The 15,614-nt window shown below is 38.1% G+C and overlaps 1 protein-coding gene across 1 annotated transcript in view; it reads left to right on the top strand.

Moving 5' to 3' along the window:
• Positions 1-15,614, top strand: part of KCNQ5 (potassium voltage-gated channel subfamily Q member 5) — a 103,090-nt gene that overhangs the window by 53,296 nt on the left and 34,180 nt on the right. Inside the window, exons 4-8 of the mRNA XM_025895698.2 lie at positions 798-973; positions 1,408-1,533; positions 9,491-9,601; positions 11,497-11,592; positions 14,859-14,953. Of these exons, the coding sequence (XP_025751483.2) occupies positions 798-973; positions 1,408-1,533; positions 9,491-9,601; positions 11,497-11,592; positions 14,859-14,953 (604 nt within the window). The remainder of the gene's footprint in view (positions 1-797; positions 974-1,407; positions 1,534-9,490; positions 9,602-11,496; positions 11,593-14,858; positions 14,954-15,614) is intronic.

Here is a 15,614-nt window from a genome sequence, read left to right as displayed (position 1 = left end):
TGTGTCCACCCCAATTATTGTAAAAGAATATTATGCCTTCTCACAGCATCCATGTTCCATCACTCTGCTGCTTGTCCTCATCTCCCCTTAAATGATGTTCTGGTTCCAAGGGCAGCTGGTAGATTAGCTCATGCACACCAAAGTTTCTCTTACAGTTTTAATCTGTGACCCAAAGAAATAAACTCTAACACTTGCTGAACTTCAACAAACTTTCCAGGCTGCTTGCTAAAAGAGTGCTTCTGAGTACGCAGCACTCTATTTCCTCCCTTCCAGGAAATGGTACATCAGGGGAGCTGAGTCCAGAAACCACGTTCCTCAACCACATAGTGTCTGTTCTCATAGGAAATTAGTACTGTGCTTGTAAGTCTAATTCCACTGGACACTCGCCTCTGGGGCTACTCTATTTTTTTCCTAGCTTGCTTTTCTTTTTTGTCTTTTTATAGGAAAGTTGCAATGGGGAGATATATGAAGGGGAAAAGTTCTAATCCATCTATTGATTTCTACAGTTTGATACCTCAGGTTTCAAAGCACTTACATGAGGTTTCTTCAACACTGCTCCTCTTATCCATATGTTTTGAAAATTGCTACCCTTAGTTTTTACCCTGGAGGCTCCCAAGGTAGTTCTGACACCAGTCCTGACCTCACATCCCTACCTCAAACAGGAATCTCAGTGCTCTGGATATCGACCCAGTACAGAGCCTCTCTCTTCATTCAACTTCTTCATTCAGTTCATGCACATATATGTGTTATTTATTGATGCTTGGATATTAATGTTTTCTGTAATGTATTTCTTTCAGACATCATTGTTCTCATCGCTTCAATAGCAGTTGTTTCTGCAAAAACTCAGGGTAACATTTTTGCAACATCAGCACTGAGAAGTCTTCGTTTCCTACAGATCCTTCGTATGGTGCGTATGGACCGAAGAGGAGGCACTTGGAAATTATTAGGTTCAGTAGTTTATGCACATAGCAAGGTATGTAATCCTAGATACTAATTTTGTCTGGTTGACATCTTCACTTGATGTGATTCAACAAGAGGCCAAGGACATAAACTCAGTTTTGAGCAGAATACCCAAAATTTTCTGAAATAACATCCACTTTAATGTGAACTAGCACAAATACATCAGGCCATGTTTAATGCTAACAGTTTTTAGGATATCTTGGAAATGTTGTCCTTGATATGCAGTTGTAATTTATTATTTGTTGGTGAAGTTGCTAAAGCATCAAACCATAGGAGTAGATCTGGTCCACTTTCAAAGAAAATTTGCGGCCATAGGGAACCACTTGACTTTTAACTGCACAAATGCAAAAAAAAATGTAGAGGGAGATCTTTTAATTATGTCTTCCTTAAGATGCCATTCTGTTCAGTCTTTAAAGTGGATATTGATCTCTGTTTTCTTTTATCTAGGAATTAATCACAGCCTGGTACATAGGATTTTTAGTACTCATCTTTTCATCTTTCCTGGTTTATCTGGTGGAAAAAGATGCAAATACCCAATTCTCCACATATGCAGATGCTCTCTGGTGGGGCACAGTAAGTACAGAAAAAAAACTAACTCTTTAACCAGTATGCTAAAGTGCTTTGAATTTCACCTACAGAGGACTTGAACTTAGTGTGCTCTTTGATGAATTGTTTTCACTGGCAAAAAAACTTGTCTGAGAAGCTCCCTCCTCCAGCTATTCATTTGTACATCGACAGATTTCAGCCCATCCTGCAGAATAGCTGTTTATGTGTTTCTGCTTCAAACCAGACCACTAAACCTTCAAGAGAATCATAGAATCAGCTGGCTTTGAAAGGACCTCCGAGATCATCAAGTCCAACCCTTGATCCAACACCACTGTGGTTTCTAGACCATGGCACTAAGGGCCACATCCAGTCTCATCTTAAAAACCTCCAGGGACGGAGAATCCAGCACTTCCCTGAGCAGCCCATTCCAATGCCTGATTACCCTCTCTGTAAAGAATTTCTTCCTAATATCTAACCTAAACCTCCCCTGGGCAGAGCTTAAGCCCGTGCCCTCTTGTCTTACTGATAGCTGCCTGGGAGAAGAGACCAACCCCCACCTGGCTACAACCTCCTTTCAGGGAGTTGCAGAGAGTGAGGAGGTCTCCCCTGAGCCTCCTCTTCTCCAGGCTAAACAACCCCAGCTCCCTCAGCCTCTCCTCATAGGACTTGTGCTCAGTCCCTTCACCAGCCTTGTTGCTCTTCTCTGGACCTGCTCCAGCACCTCAATATCCTTCCTGAACTGAGGGGCATTGTACTTTTTAACCCACGGCCTTTCAGTAATATAGTTTGTAACATGGCCCCACAAAGACCTGCTTTGATACAAATCAAGAGGGCTGTAAGCTGCAGTGCAGGAAGAGGAACAAGTGTCAGGAAAGAGGGAAAAAAATCTTACACCAGCTTTGTGGTGAAAGGGAGAGTATTATCAGTACCCTTAGAAAGATTTTGCTTCTCCTTCCTCTGTACTTTGAGTACAAAAAGCAAGAATATGCCCATCGTGGTTTAGCAATGTTATTTTTTAAAGGTATAAAGCCCCTGATTTACTTGACATCATGTTTAACTATTGAATAATTTGTTTTTACTTTGTTGAAATCTCTGGTATCTAAGTACATGTCTGACTGCTTTTCTGAAAGATGGAGGATTATATGAATGCTTACATGGTTAATTAAACTAGGCTTTAAATGAACAACAAAAGGCTAGGTCTGAAGTTTTGATTTTCTTATTTTTTAAATAACATAATGTGTAGGGTTTTTTGCTTAAAAATGCCCTATAGTGATCTAGAATCTTGTAATTGTGAGAGGTACTTAGGCAGCTTAAGAAATCTGCTCCCAGAAAACCTACAGCAGAGTTATTGTCAACCAGTATAAAATGGCTTTTCTTTTCCTTCTGGTGCTGTAGAAAAAACAGTGTGCTCTGAGAGTGGCTGGGTAGTGAAATGATACCTGTTAATTAATGCTGAACCTAGCTAAATAACCAAATAACCTAGAACACTCAGTTTTCCTGGAATAAGTGCAAGACCTGAACCAGTCTCTGCTGCCTTTTCTCATCATAAGGATGCACAGATGGAGCTTTCTCCCCTTAGACCTTCTAATGACAAGATTTCATCTAGACTCAGTAGTATCTGCAGATTCAGAGCATGCACCCATGGACTGTGAAAAAACCCTTTCCAAATTATTGGGAAATAATTTTAAGAAGTTTTTTCTACATTTTGATCTAAGATCAAGGTCACTTACTATTAGTAAGGGTAGTTTGTGGTTTTGAAATTTGTTTATCTAAGGGCTAGTCATTTGTTGCACGTCTTCCCTAGAGACTGTATTTCTGTGTTATCAGCGCAAAAATTGGGAGCTTGGAAAAGCCAAACCTTACTTGTGCATTTGCAAATATACAAAAGTATTTTTTCCTGAAACTTGTTGCTTTAGAGCATCAAGGCAGATCTATGATAAAATACACATTTTATCCTGTAGTCCAAACACATGTAAAATTCATATTGGCTAAAGCCATGAGAGAAAGTTTTGCCTTCAGTTGCATCACTGTAATTTATTTTGTTTTACTTTTCTTCAAAAGCTGAGGTTTACCTTAAAGCTTTCTCACCTTCCTGTATTGACATGGTTGTGAAGCATCTGGCTTGGCATGCTGGTGTCCTCACTGAAGGGTACCCTGGCTCTGGCAGTCTGAAAATGCCATTTCCCCTTTAGGGGTGGCAGTGGGGATGTGGTCCTGCAAGAGACCCTCCTGTGGCAATGCACCATTTTGGGAATGGATGTTTTCAGACACTCGATTCTCCAGAAAACACCCTCTGCCTCTCTGCAAGGACATGTGTGACTTAGCTCTGCATAGGCAGGAAGTTTGGACTGAGGAGAGGACTGTACCCACCTGCTAGCAGGTGGGTGAAGACATATGCAAAGGAACGAGAAATTCCCAGCAAAGTCAGACTTCCACTCTGACATCTGACTTAGGCTCGTGTTAGATCCAGATTCTTCTCCCTAAGCAGCTCTAGCAGCAGGAACAAGATTTTTATTTTAGAATTTGCTTCTGCGCTACCTGCTGACTGCTATTTTTTAAGGAAAAACCCTGCTAGGAAATAAACATTGTATAAAGTGGTGCTTAAAATATTTTGTACACTATGAAGTGAAAATATATGACTCATAGGTTATATAAGTAGTGCAACTGAGAAAATAGGAATCTTGTCTAGATTTCAGCAGGAAAAACAACAAATTGTAATAAAAACCCTGCAAACAATATATATTGTACATTTCTATATCTTTTCTTCTTTCCCCAGTGTATGGCATGGATACATTTAAATTTTTAATGCACTTAAGCAAGTGCACGAAGTTACTGGAAATCAATGTTCCCCTTTACCTGTTATTTTTGCCATTTTAATAATAGTATTTTTTGTATAATATGTAAAGCAGTGTGTGGGAAATGCATAATGTGCTTCTTAGTCATGGTTGTTTTTACTGCCAGAGTAACCCACATGAAGATTTTTGAAAAGGTCAGATTCTGTGGCATTCTAGGGGAAATCAATGATTAGTCTCATTGGTTTGTTTATTTGCAAAAGTTTTTCTAACTTGAACCACAGATTATCTACCAAATCCTGGACTGAATTCTGTCATGGCAGAGGTACAAGAAAGTAAAGACAGCATTGAAGTCAGGCGCAAATAGTTGCCTGAAATTTCAAACCTTTAGAGGCACTATGCCCCTCCTTACAGGATCAGCCCTGGTATGCTGCAATTAACCCATTCATTAATTCAGATTATTTGAGGGCCATACCCTGCTATGGTCATTTCACTGACTCCATTTCTGAAGCCCATATTTTTACATTGAAATGAAAGGCAGGATATGGCATCCAAATTTACATATGAATACTCCACTGTATTTGCAATTGCATGCTGTACTGTGCAACCTGCAATTTAAACATCATGCTAGTATTACTAGTGTGAATATTCTTGTGGTTGGGGTCCCCACAGCGCTGCCTAACACAGCAGTACCCAACAGTGAATGTTATATGAAGAGCTCAAGTTCAAAATTTGTTTTGACAGACAAGGTATATTCATTTAACAGAAGAAAATAACCAAACTATATGGGAACAAAAGGTCAATTAAAAAACTTAAGTGTTTCAAAACAAACCATGTATGGTTTTCAGAGAAACAGTGGTGTTGAATAGAACTGTGTGTGTTTATAGTGACATTTAGTTTGACACTAATTAGTTTTAGCTGAAAATGCAATGAAATTAAGATTCCTCTCTCTCTTACACATTTGACAGAATTTGTCTTAATATACCATTATTTTCTAGTGGTATTTAGTGGTTACAGTTGGATACAGAATGGCTCTGGTGCTCCACAGTGACCTGTTGGTGAACAAAGCATATTACAATGAATAATATTGTCACAATGACTAACTCATTTGAGTTAATATTGAAGACACTTTTCCCATTTAATGTAATGAGAACATGAGCAAACTACATTTTTTTCAGTTAAGTGATGTCATATAAAGATTCAAAAGGTGAGTACTGCTAGGAGAACATAAAATGACATCAGAAAGAAATATTAGCATAGAGGATGGCCTCCTGGGTCCTATCTCATCTAACTGAAGTCATCTAAGTTATATAATGGCATTCATTATTATATTACCTCACTTACTTATATTAGCATATTTATTAGCTCCAGCAATGAGATAACAGAAATTCTATCATCATTGTGAGTTTTAAGCCCGATCAGGAGACAGTGTCTGCCTTGGCTAGTCTGTCCAGACACCTCATTTGTAGAAGTAACCAAAATGAAGTGGTTTGCATCTGATATGAAAGACAGAACCCAGCTAGCTCACTTAGCCTTGCAGGAGTGTGATTCAGGTGCTTAAACATAAGCATACAGTCAAAGATCTGTTGGAGAGTCTGCTGCCTCTCCTGTGGGTGGTCCCTCTTCAGATGCCCTAGGATATCTCAGGTAGTACTAGACATTTGTTTTCAGGCAAGCCCAAACCCTACATTTTGGGCTGAGTTACCTGCTGGAGGGATCTCTCTTTCCTTTGTGCATGTTGCAATGACCAGATCATGCTAAACACCTAAGCATTTTATTTTTCATGTTGAGCGAAATAATCAACAAATATGTTCTAAAAGGTTTGGTTTATTTTCCTAGTTTAGTCTGTGGTGATTAGACACAGAGCTGCTCAGCAGGTATCTCCAAAAAGACATGATTTACACATGTTGTTATTTCTTTTACTGTATCTTCTTTTTTCATTATTTTTTTGCTTCTCTTGATCAAGTCTCTCAAATAAACAACCCATCTCTAACTACCTTCACAAGTTTGCTATTACAGATTTTGTAGTTCTGTTCCCTAGTCAGTCTAGGATGCGTATGGTATCTCTGATGCAGTCCTATTGTGCTGTTGCCCTTGAAGGATTGTAATCCCTGAAAAGTCCCCAAAAATTTCCTCCAGCTGCATTTGAACTGTGGTTACTTCTCTCTTACCCACTGTGGGATCCAGCCTTCCCTCACAGTGCTAGCTGTAACTTCTGTCTGCTTCTCACAGTATTATCAGTGATGTCTGGAAATTTCTCATGTCGTGGTTTCACATTAAGTAGTTTTCCACACCCTATACCGTTAATTTATTCTCGGGATTATTCCAGTCAGGGCCTGGCCAGTGGTTCAGTCATTCACTCCCAACACTTACAAAGATGCAGAGGATTATTCCTGAACTTAACCCTGAAGTTGTCCAGATAAACATTTTCTTATTTGTATGATGGGAGTTGTATAAAATGAAGATTGAACCCATTTGTTCAGTGTTGAATAAGACAGTACAGAACAGTGCTGACACCTATACACCCATGTAAAGACCTCCCTGAGATAAAGCAGCTCGAAGTGAGCAAGAAGCCACTGATATGCTTAATCACAGACTGATACCATTAAGTACTTAGTACCTAGAACATTTGGGGGTAAGGCTTTAATACAATCTTATTATTTTCTTTGGAGAAATTCCAGACACAGTCTGTGTAACTGCTCCTGGTTTTGGATCACTCTCAGACGTCAGGTCCCAAAGGTTCAAGTTTATCTTTTACTTCTTTGGAATACAGTTTGGTGGCAATATCATTAATGTGCAGATGACACTTGATTCTGTTTCCTTCTCTTTAACTCAGGCAGGAGACATCTCTGTACTTTCCAGCGTCTGGCAGAGATAGGGAACTGGACAGAAGCCAAGAAAGTGGGCTCATTCCAGAGCTCCAAACTGCTTTGCAGTGACTGGCCTGGAAACAAATTTTGAGGAAGTTTTATTCAGGGATTAATTTGTTCAAGTGCTTCACTGCTCTCAGGCTCTTAATAGCCTGAAACTGTTTTGCAGTTGTCCTCTGATGTGAAGAGCTGTGATTATCTTCAGCAAACAACAGAAAACGAAATCAAGCCCCTTTGCCAGGCCAAGAGCATGGCTTCATCAGCTCACATGTGCCAGAAATGAGGGAGCTGCATTCTCATATCCCTTCCTCCTTATTGCTCCATCTCAGTCCCTCACTGCCTTGTGCAGTCTCTGGAGCTTGTTTGCACATCCACGAGCTGACACAACACACCAAAGCAGCAGAAACAAACCACACAGAAATGTGGATCATTCTCTCCCCCTTCCTGGGTGGCACTGGCTCACCAAAGAGTCCATTAAAAGCTAGGAACAGAGGAAGGGGCAGGGAAGTGAAGAAGAGCAAGGAAGGAGACTGAGACATGATACTTATGCAAAGTCGTGTGTCTGTGACCAGTCTATCATTACAAAACTCGAGACTTGATAACCACTTGAAATTACAGCTGCAGCAGCCTGAATTCATCTCTCTCACTCTTAGTGTCTGGCTTTCTCAGGGTAAATTACACCCGCAGCTTGTTCCCAACAATGGGAGCAATTAAAAGCACTGTTTACTATCTACAGAGTCCTAAATAGTTGAAATCTAATTACTTCCAAAAGACTTTCCTTCTTTTGTCCCGTGGTGACCTCGGCATTAAATAGATTTTTTTTGGCCATCTTGCCTAGGAATGAACTTTGAGGAAGCTGGAAGCAAAGTAATGTCTCTAGAAGGCAATTTCCTGAAGAATTCATTGCTGCCAGAATATTTGCTAAGCCTGAACTTGCCCACATTTGGTACACAATGTAAAATAATTCTCCATGCACATGTTCTCCCTAATAACAGGCCCTGGAGTCCTTGGCATTCAGCCTACTGTTGTCTATCTTTGTCTTTTAACATCTTGTGCCGTTGCCTGAGCACACGCTCTGCAGCCTCCCACTCAGCCTTTGGAAATCCTCTGCTCTGCCCACACCTCCTCCAGCTGCCCATGTCAAGCAGCCATGTGAACCCAAACTCCCCAAGGTGAAAGCACAGAGACTCAACTTTCTCCCACCAGTCGAGTCCCCAGGTTTGGGACTGATGTGCTTCCCAGGACAAGAGTAGCCTGGAGGACAATTCCTTGGGTCAGGGAAGATCCTCAGCCACACACACACAAAGCCCTAATCTTTCGCCTCCAAGATACTCTCAGTAAACAACACCCACACACCATTATGTCAGTGGCATCTGCCACATTGCTAGTGGCCTGTGGTCAACAAATCACATGCAGCAAGCCCTCTCACCTGCACTAAAATCTGCCATGGACTGCACGGCAGGGGTGCTGGCTTCCACAGAACAGCTTTTGAAGCATCTGTATGCTGAGTCTCTGGTTAGACTCATCATATGAAGGGATTAGAGGTGCCCTCCCTTTCTCTTTGACCTCTGCCCAGGTAGGTCTGACCTAATACGGTCCAACAGCCCGAGGTACCTCTGCATCTGTTGCTGAGTGTTAACCTTTGGAGATTAATGTCAGGATGATACAGGTGTATCTAAGCCTGTCAGAAGGAAGGGGAAAGGATCAGGAACTTCTTAAATTTCCTTCCATGTTTTGATTAGTGTTTTTTGTGTTTCAAGAGACAATACACTTCAAATTGTACTAATGGGCTTGTAGAAAATGAAGCTTCTTCTTGCAGTTCCTTTGACTTTATATCATCTGCAAGCATCCACTTCCTCCCTGCTATATATTTCCAGTATGATTTCTTTGTAATTTATATTTGTGTAGTTGTGCAAATGCATAGTTATATTTCCCTGCAGAAAATAGGTGAAACTCCTTTACATCCGTGGAAAAGAACACTTTTTTTCTTCCCAGCTTACATAACTTCCCATCTTTTCCCTCAAATTTATAATCAAGACTTTCTGAGGTTTTTTAAATTTTTACACTTATTTATTTTTTATTTAGGTGTTTTTCTCACATTTATTATTTATTTCAGTTTTATTCAATCATACACAGTTTTAAGTTTTCATAGCAAAATGTCCTAATGTTAATTTATTTATGTTTGGGTTTTATAGAAACAACTATATATTTAATATGTCTTGAATTATTTGGTGGAAATGCTGCTTCATGCAATGTAAATAAACTACAACTAATCTGTCAGTGACTTCTGGTAAACCACAATGTTCATTAACTTCTTTTTAGATCACATTGACAACCATTGGTTACGGAGACAAAACTCCTCTTACTTGGCTTGGAAGGCTGCTTTCTGCAGGATTTGCTCTACTTGGCATTTCTTTCTTTGCACTACCTGCTGTGAGTATGCCTATAAAATCTGTAAAAAGATAATAGAAACTTCCATAGCTCCTGCCACTGCTATGATACAAAAAGCTGAAGGAAGCTGTCTACATGAAGAGCAACTGTTTAAGGCTTTTTGCTCTGTGACAGCACTAGTGAATCACTATCCAAAATCCAAACAAAAGGTTTGGTGTTGTTGCTTTGGTTTTGGGTTTTTAGTTTCTCTGTCACAGATAAAACTAGGAAATATTCCTAAATTAGGCTTCATACTATTGTGTAAGGTTGAAAATACTTTCTTTTGTTATGAATTGTGCCTTATATATTAATAATTTTCTTTCAAATTTTTCAGAACAAGACAAAATAAAAAGTAGATTACATGTTTTTCTGAGTTAGATTATATTGAAAAAAAAGTGAGATATTTCTAATAGCTTGTCTTGTGTTACCATGTTCAGGCTACCAACAGAGTAGAAGAAGGCTTTAAATCAATTAAAGGTTAATATCATTGAATGTAAAAAATGCAACTATCATTTTCTCTGAATGATTGTAAATAAACGTTACAGTTTGTTTATGTTGTTTTTATCAATGTTCAAGAGACTTTAATGGAAATGAGAATCATCTAATGACTAAAATATAGTGTAACTTCAGAAATAACTTCTCTTTCTTTTTCAAATTGTTATTCAGTAAGTGTGAATTGAGAAGTGACATTTGTATTTTTTGTATTGTCTCCAGTGTAACACATTTTAATATTTTAATACTCAGACACATTATCTATAGATCACTATAAAACATGTCTGTTATAATACTTCATTTGTTTTCAACCACATAGACAAACCAAGATTAAAAGTCAACATTTGCCAACAGCATTAAAGCAGCTGGTGCACTGCATTTATTTCTTACTCTAGGTACAGCATTTCAGTATCTTTGGCATACTACAATGCATTATGATTATAATACATTACCTGTTTGTGAATATTTGACATTTATTGACACCTACTGTAATTAATTCCTTTTGTCACCTAGTCACCACTAACGAGAAAGTTAGTCTTAGGAGCACTACAGTGAAAAGATGATTAACGCATATTAGAGATGCCAGAACTTCTGTTCTTCATGTCATACCTATGCACAGATAATAATATTCCTCATAAACACTTCTGTGCTGAATCTGTCTGTAAAACAAGAGGTATGTGTGAAATTTATTCACTTCTAATAGTATATTATTCTGACTAAGAATCAAGTGGAAATATTCTTCCTTATAATGCAGACATACCCCAGGAGAATTATTACACTCCTTGCAAGTCAAGGAGGAAAACATTCTCAGCCTTTGGATCTGTTCAGCAGGAGTCAAATTTATCTTACTCAAAGGTAAAAAGCTAAAATGGGAGAGGTCTCATAATCAACTTTTTTTCATAGCCTATAGAATAAACTATGGGCACTATTTAGATAGGAAAGAGTGAGAAGAAATGGTCTTAATCTGTTAAGAAAAGCATTTTTTAGCTTTTCTAAAATCAAAGGTTATAATGAGTACTGCAGATGTGAACTCTGGGGTCCACATCTATTTGGTGTATCTGCCAACTGATCATTTCATCATCCGCTGAATATTCCTGCTTGATTTTATAAATATGTATCTATATCTGTCTCCATGGCCTTTATCACTGCAGAAATGTAGTGCAGCACAAACCCAGGTAATGGCTGGGGTGGTTGGTCATTGGTAGTGCCACAGATGTTATGTAAAGAATCTCCTGCTGCACCACAAAAGGGGCACTGGTGCTGTGCCTTATACTGTCATATACTGTCATAGATGTGTTATCTGAAGCAATCGTATGGTGAAACATCTTCATAAAATCGTTGTAATTAATTATGTATATTTGCTGGAAAACCACCTACACACTGATAAATTACATACTGTATTGCAGGGCATCCTTGGCTCGGGATTCGCATTGAAAGTGCAGGAACAGCATCGTCAGAAACACTTTGAGAAAAGAAGGAATCCAGCTGCAAGTCTAATTCAGGTAAATATGAAATCACAAAAAAGATAATAGCATGTGATTTAAAGTACAGATTGGAGTGAGTCTTATTATTAAATTTAGAAAGTTTTGTGGAAATGAAGTTTAACTGGTTAGTTTAATGAAATAACTGTATCTAGTGACTGCTATGTGTTTCATAATTCTGTATAGAATCATAGAATCATTTAAGTTGGAAAAGACCTGTAAGATCATCAAGTCCAACTGTATATGGCATTTTTAAGTGTAGTTTTCGAGTTCTTCTATCCATGTTGAAGAATCCAAGGCAAGGATGACAAATGCATGCCTGCAGTTAGAAAATTATTTGGGAAAAGAAAATTGATCCTTAGACAACCCAACTGACAGTGGTGGCACTCTTGCCTATATTAAGCTACTTTTTATTTATTACAGGGTTTAGAGTGTTCCAGTGAGTGATATACTTGGTGAAGACAAAAAGTGTCCTGCACAGAGAATTGCTTTCACTATTAGTCAATTCTAAACATAGAAATATGTAGGCACTAACAATTCCAAAATATCTGAAATTCTGTGAAGTTGTTTCAGCTCCAGTATTGACATGATGGTGCAGATCAACAAAAAGTGGCATGATATGTGTTAAGCAGCTGTTTTGCGTAGGTTTTTTCCCTAACTTACAGTCCTAGTCAAAAATGAGAAAATCTTCTAAAGAATAATTTTGCACCACACTTTACTTGATGCACTGAGAAAAAAAGGGGGGAAATAATCTTCTAGAGCACTAGTTTGGGATGCCAAATTTTCTATGTGTGCCATTTATGCTGGCTTTTAATTTTGAAACAGTAAGTCCAAAAAAAGAAGCTGAGCACAAATATGCTAGAGTTCCATGTTAAGTACAGGACAGATGCAAGACTGTCTTTGAAGCTTTCCTAAAGTTCCTAAAGTTTCCATTATTACCGTTCAATTATTATTAAATAATAAATATTTAAGATTTAATATTTGTTAGAATAATTAATAAAAATAAGTACACTCCTTTTGTGTCTATTGTACTTTAGAATGACTGTCTAACATATTTTCTAACACATATATTCTAATCTACTTGTTCCATGTTTGGTTGCCAAAGGAAACATATAATAGATTAAAGTTTTGAATGTAGCTATTCTTATTATTTATATATTAGTAAGATTATACTAGTAAGACACCATGCTAAATAGATTACCAGTAGCTATCTGATTGATTTCAGAGAGTGACTCCCAACAGGTAAAATCAATGTGAAAGGAAAACATCTGTTGTGGGATTCCATGATGAAGGCTTTTCAGCACTTACATGTTCATTTACATGTTTAACACATTCAGTGATCCGAAAATGTTGCTAGACATATTTGAGGATGGAACAAGGCTGGCAGAATAGGAAATATGAGGGCAGGCTCATGGGAAAAAACCGAGGATGATCTGGGTGACTTTTAGGGTGAAATAATTTCTGCCAAATGTCTTAATACAACAAATACAAAACTTGACCTAGAAACAGTGAATTCAGATTATTACAAGACACCTCTATCCCAGTATTAGTGACACCAGAAAGGATTTGATGAAGCACAAGAAACACAGAGAAAGAGCAGGAAATGACGGTCAAGAGTTTCATACAAGTTCCCAGTATGTTCCTCCACCTGGTTTTATTACAGTCCTTAGATACAGAACCATAAACAAAACAAGAAGAAAGCTGTTATTACCACTGTAGTGTATGATGATGCTCATATTAATATATTATATATCAATTCAGCATCTGAAGTTTGTAAGTGAGACTGGAATATTGGAGAAAGCAAATAAAACATTGGAAGAAAATGAGTCAAGGACTGAAGAAAATTTCATGTTCATAAATGTAGGATCTGTCTGAACTGCATATCATTGTGCCCAGGATTTTTTAAATTGTCTGTTCTAGATATTGATAATGAACTCCTATGGAAATCAGTGTGGAAATCTTATCAGGATAATGTCTATTTTCTAATCTGTTGCTCTGTAGAATTAGTTTGTGCTAACTCTTCTGTTGCCACAGATAGACTGTTTGCCAGAGCCTTTACCTGACCTAAAGATAGCTGTAGAAAATTTAAATGTTTCATATGGACATACTTTTCTCAATTCTTTAGCTTGTAAAAATTATTCAGTGTGAGAATTATCTTAACATAATTCCAGAAAGGAAGTCCTGGAACCTACAGGACTATTAAATGTAGCAGACAGAAACATAGTAAGTAACTCTGGATATGAGGCAAAATCAATTACTTTTGAATTAAAAATAATACAGACATTTTTGACAATGAGAATGATCAACAAACTAAGCAAGTTATAAAGTGAGTGACAAGTTCTCCATCTGTAGATGAAGACGAGGTGTGTTTCTGGGAGATATGTATTTGGAAAACACAATATATTCCATATAAGAATACCTAGATGACATATAATGGTTGACAATATATAGGAAGTGCATATACTCAGCTAGTACAAGTTAATATAGCTATGCTGACATCAGGGAAAGTGTTCCAGCTTGTGGAACCAAGGCTCCGTCTTACTCTCTACACGCAGATATAAATCTAAGCAGTGGATAGATTTTCAATGCTATGCTTTGGTTACTCACCTTTGAAATTATTAATTTTGTGGTTTTAAACATTTAGCAGTGTTTCAAACCACAGAAAATGCTTCTCTTTTCTTCTAAATACTTTTTGCCCAGTTTTCATTATAATTTGCAGAATGTATTACGACAGTTTCTTTACCTCAGACTGCAAGTTTGTGTGGGTGTCCCCTATGGACTTGTCACAAATAAATCCATGCAATGCTTCTCTAAGTACCTTTATGGGCTGAATATATTCTGGTGCTTTCATGGAGCCAGTAACTTACCTCACCTGTAAAGTGTACTGTGATTCACAAAAGTTTTGGTATGTTTTTACTGGTACTTCCTGAATCAACCTAACAGAGCACATTCCAATCTGAGCAAAATCCCCTCACTCCACTACTGCCATGCAGTCAGTGTGGTGGCATTATCACTTCATTTTCTTGGTTCCTTTGTGCTTTTCTATTGTTTCCCCATACCAGGCTTCCTGGCGGTTTTATTCTACCGATGCCAGCCGAACAAACCTGACAGCCACCTGGCGATATTATGAAAGTATTCTTCCTCCCCTCAGGCATGTATCAGTGCTATGAATGATAAGAGAAAGACATGACTTGTATTGGTGACTAATCTGCTTTTCAATTTTTTGTTTCATCCCCTGCTCCCTCTTGCCTTGTTTTTTCTTTTTTTACCACATATCCTGCACGTAGTGTGTATGGCGTAGTTATGCTGCTGATGAGAAATCGGTTTCCATTGCTACCTGGAAGCCTCATTTGAAGGCCTTGCATACCTGCAGCCCTACAAAGTAGGTACAAATACGGCAGCTGGTGCTGTTCTTGATGTCTGTTCAAGCTTATAGAGAACTAGTGTTTGTCTGTTTCGTCTTGGTTTGTTTTCTTAAATCCTCTCAAGTCCTCTCATTAAAAATTTCAACTAACAAATGAAATCGATATTATCTAGGAGCCTAGGACAGTGGGACAAATACAAATCATTGCCATTCATATAAGAAATGCACAAGCATTAGAAACATTTTCCCAAAAACCCACTTGTGCATCAAGGTTAATGTTTCACTCTGTTCCAAATTATCTTTAAGAAGGAAAATATTAACTTTGATGCAGAGCTTGATGCTTGATTCAATGGTATATTTACGCCTGTGCCTCTGTAAAAGGCTATCGCTACTGATCTACCTTTCTAAAGGAAGAGTACCTTGTGGTATTCTGGAGGTAAATGCACTGGGGAATTTGCTTCTTTTTGTCATAATGTCTGACATATTCAGTATTTCCTTAGGGAAAAATATATATTCATTAATACACACAGCCAGTGGAAGATGACTAAAAAGACCTGATGCCAGAGTTTGGCAGACAGGAAATATTTTATATCCTAGTTTGGGTGAGAATTCACAGAGCACTGGCTGCCCAAGACTTTTCAATAATTCAGTAAAAGATTTAGTAGAAGGCAGCAAGTTG

This window comes from Manacus vitellinus, unplaced genomic scaffold (genome assembly GCF_001715985.3).
Source record: "Manacus vitellinus isolate BGI_N305 unplaced genomic scaffold, ASM171598v3 scaffold_4_pilon, whole genome shotgun sequence".
In the NCBI taxonomy this organism is placed as follows: Eukaryota; Metazoa; Chordata; class Aves; order Passeriformes; family Pipridae; genus Manacus; species Manacus vitellinus.
The sequence above is the reverse complement of the archived record's forward strand: the minus strand, read 5'-3'. Positions and strand labels throughout refer to the sequence as shown.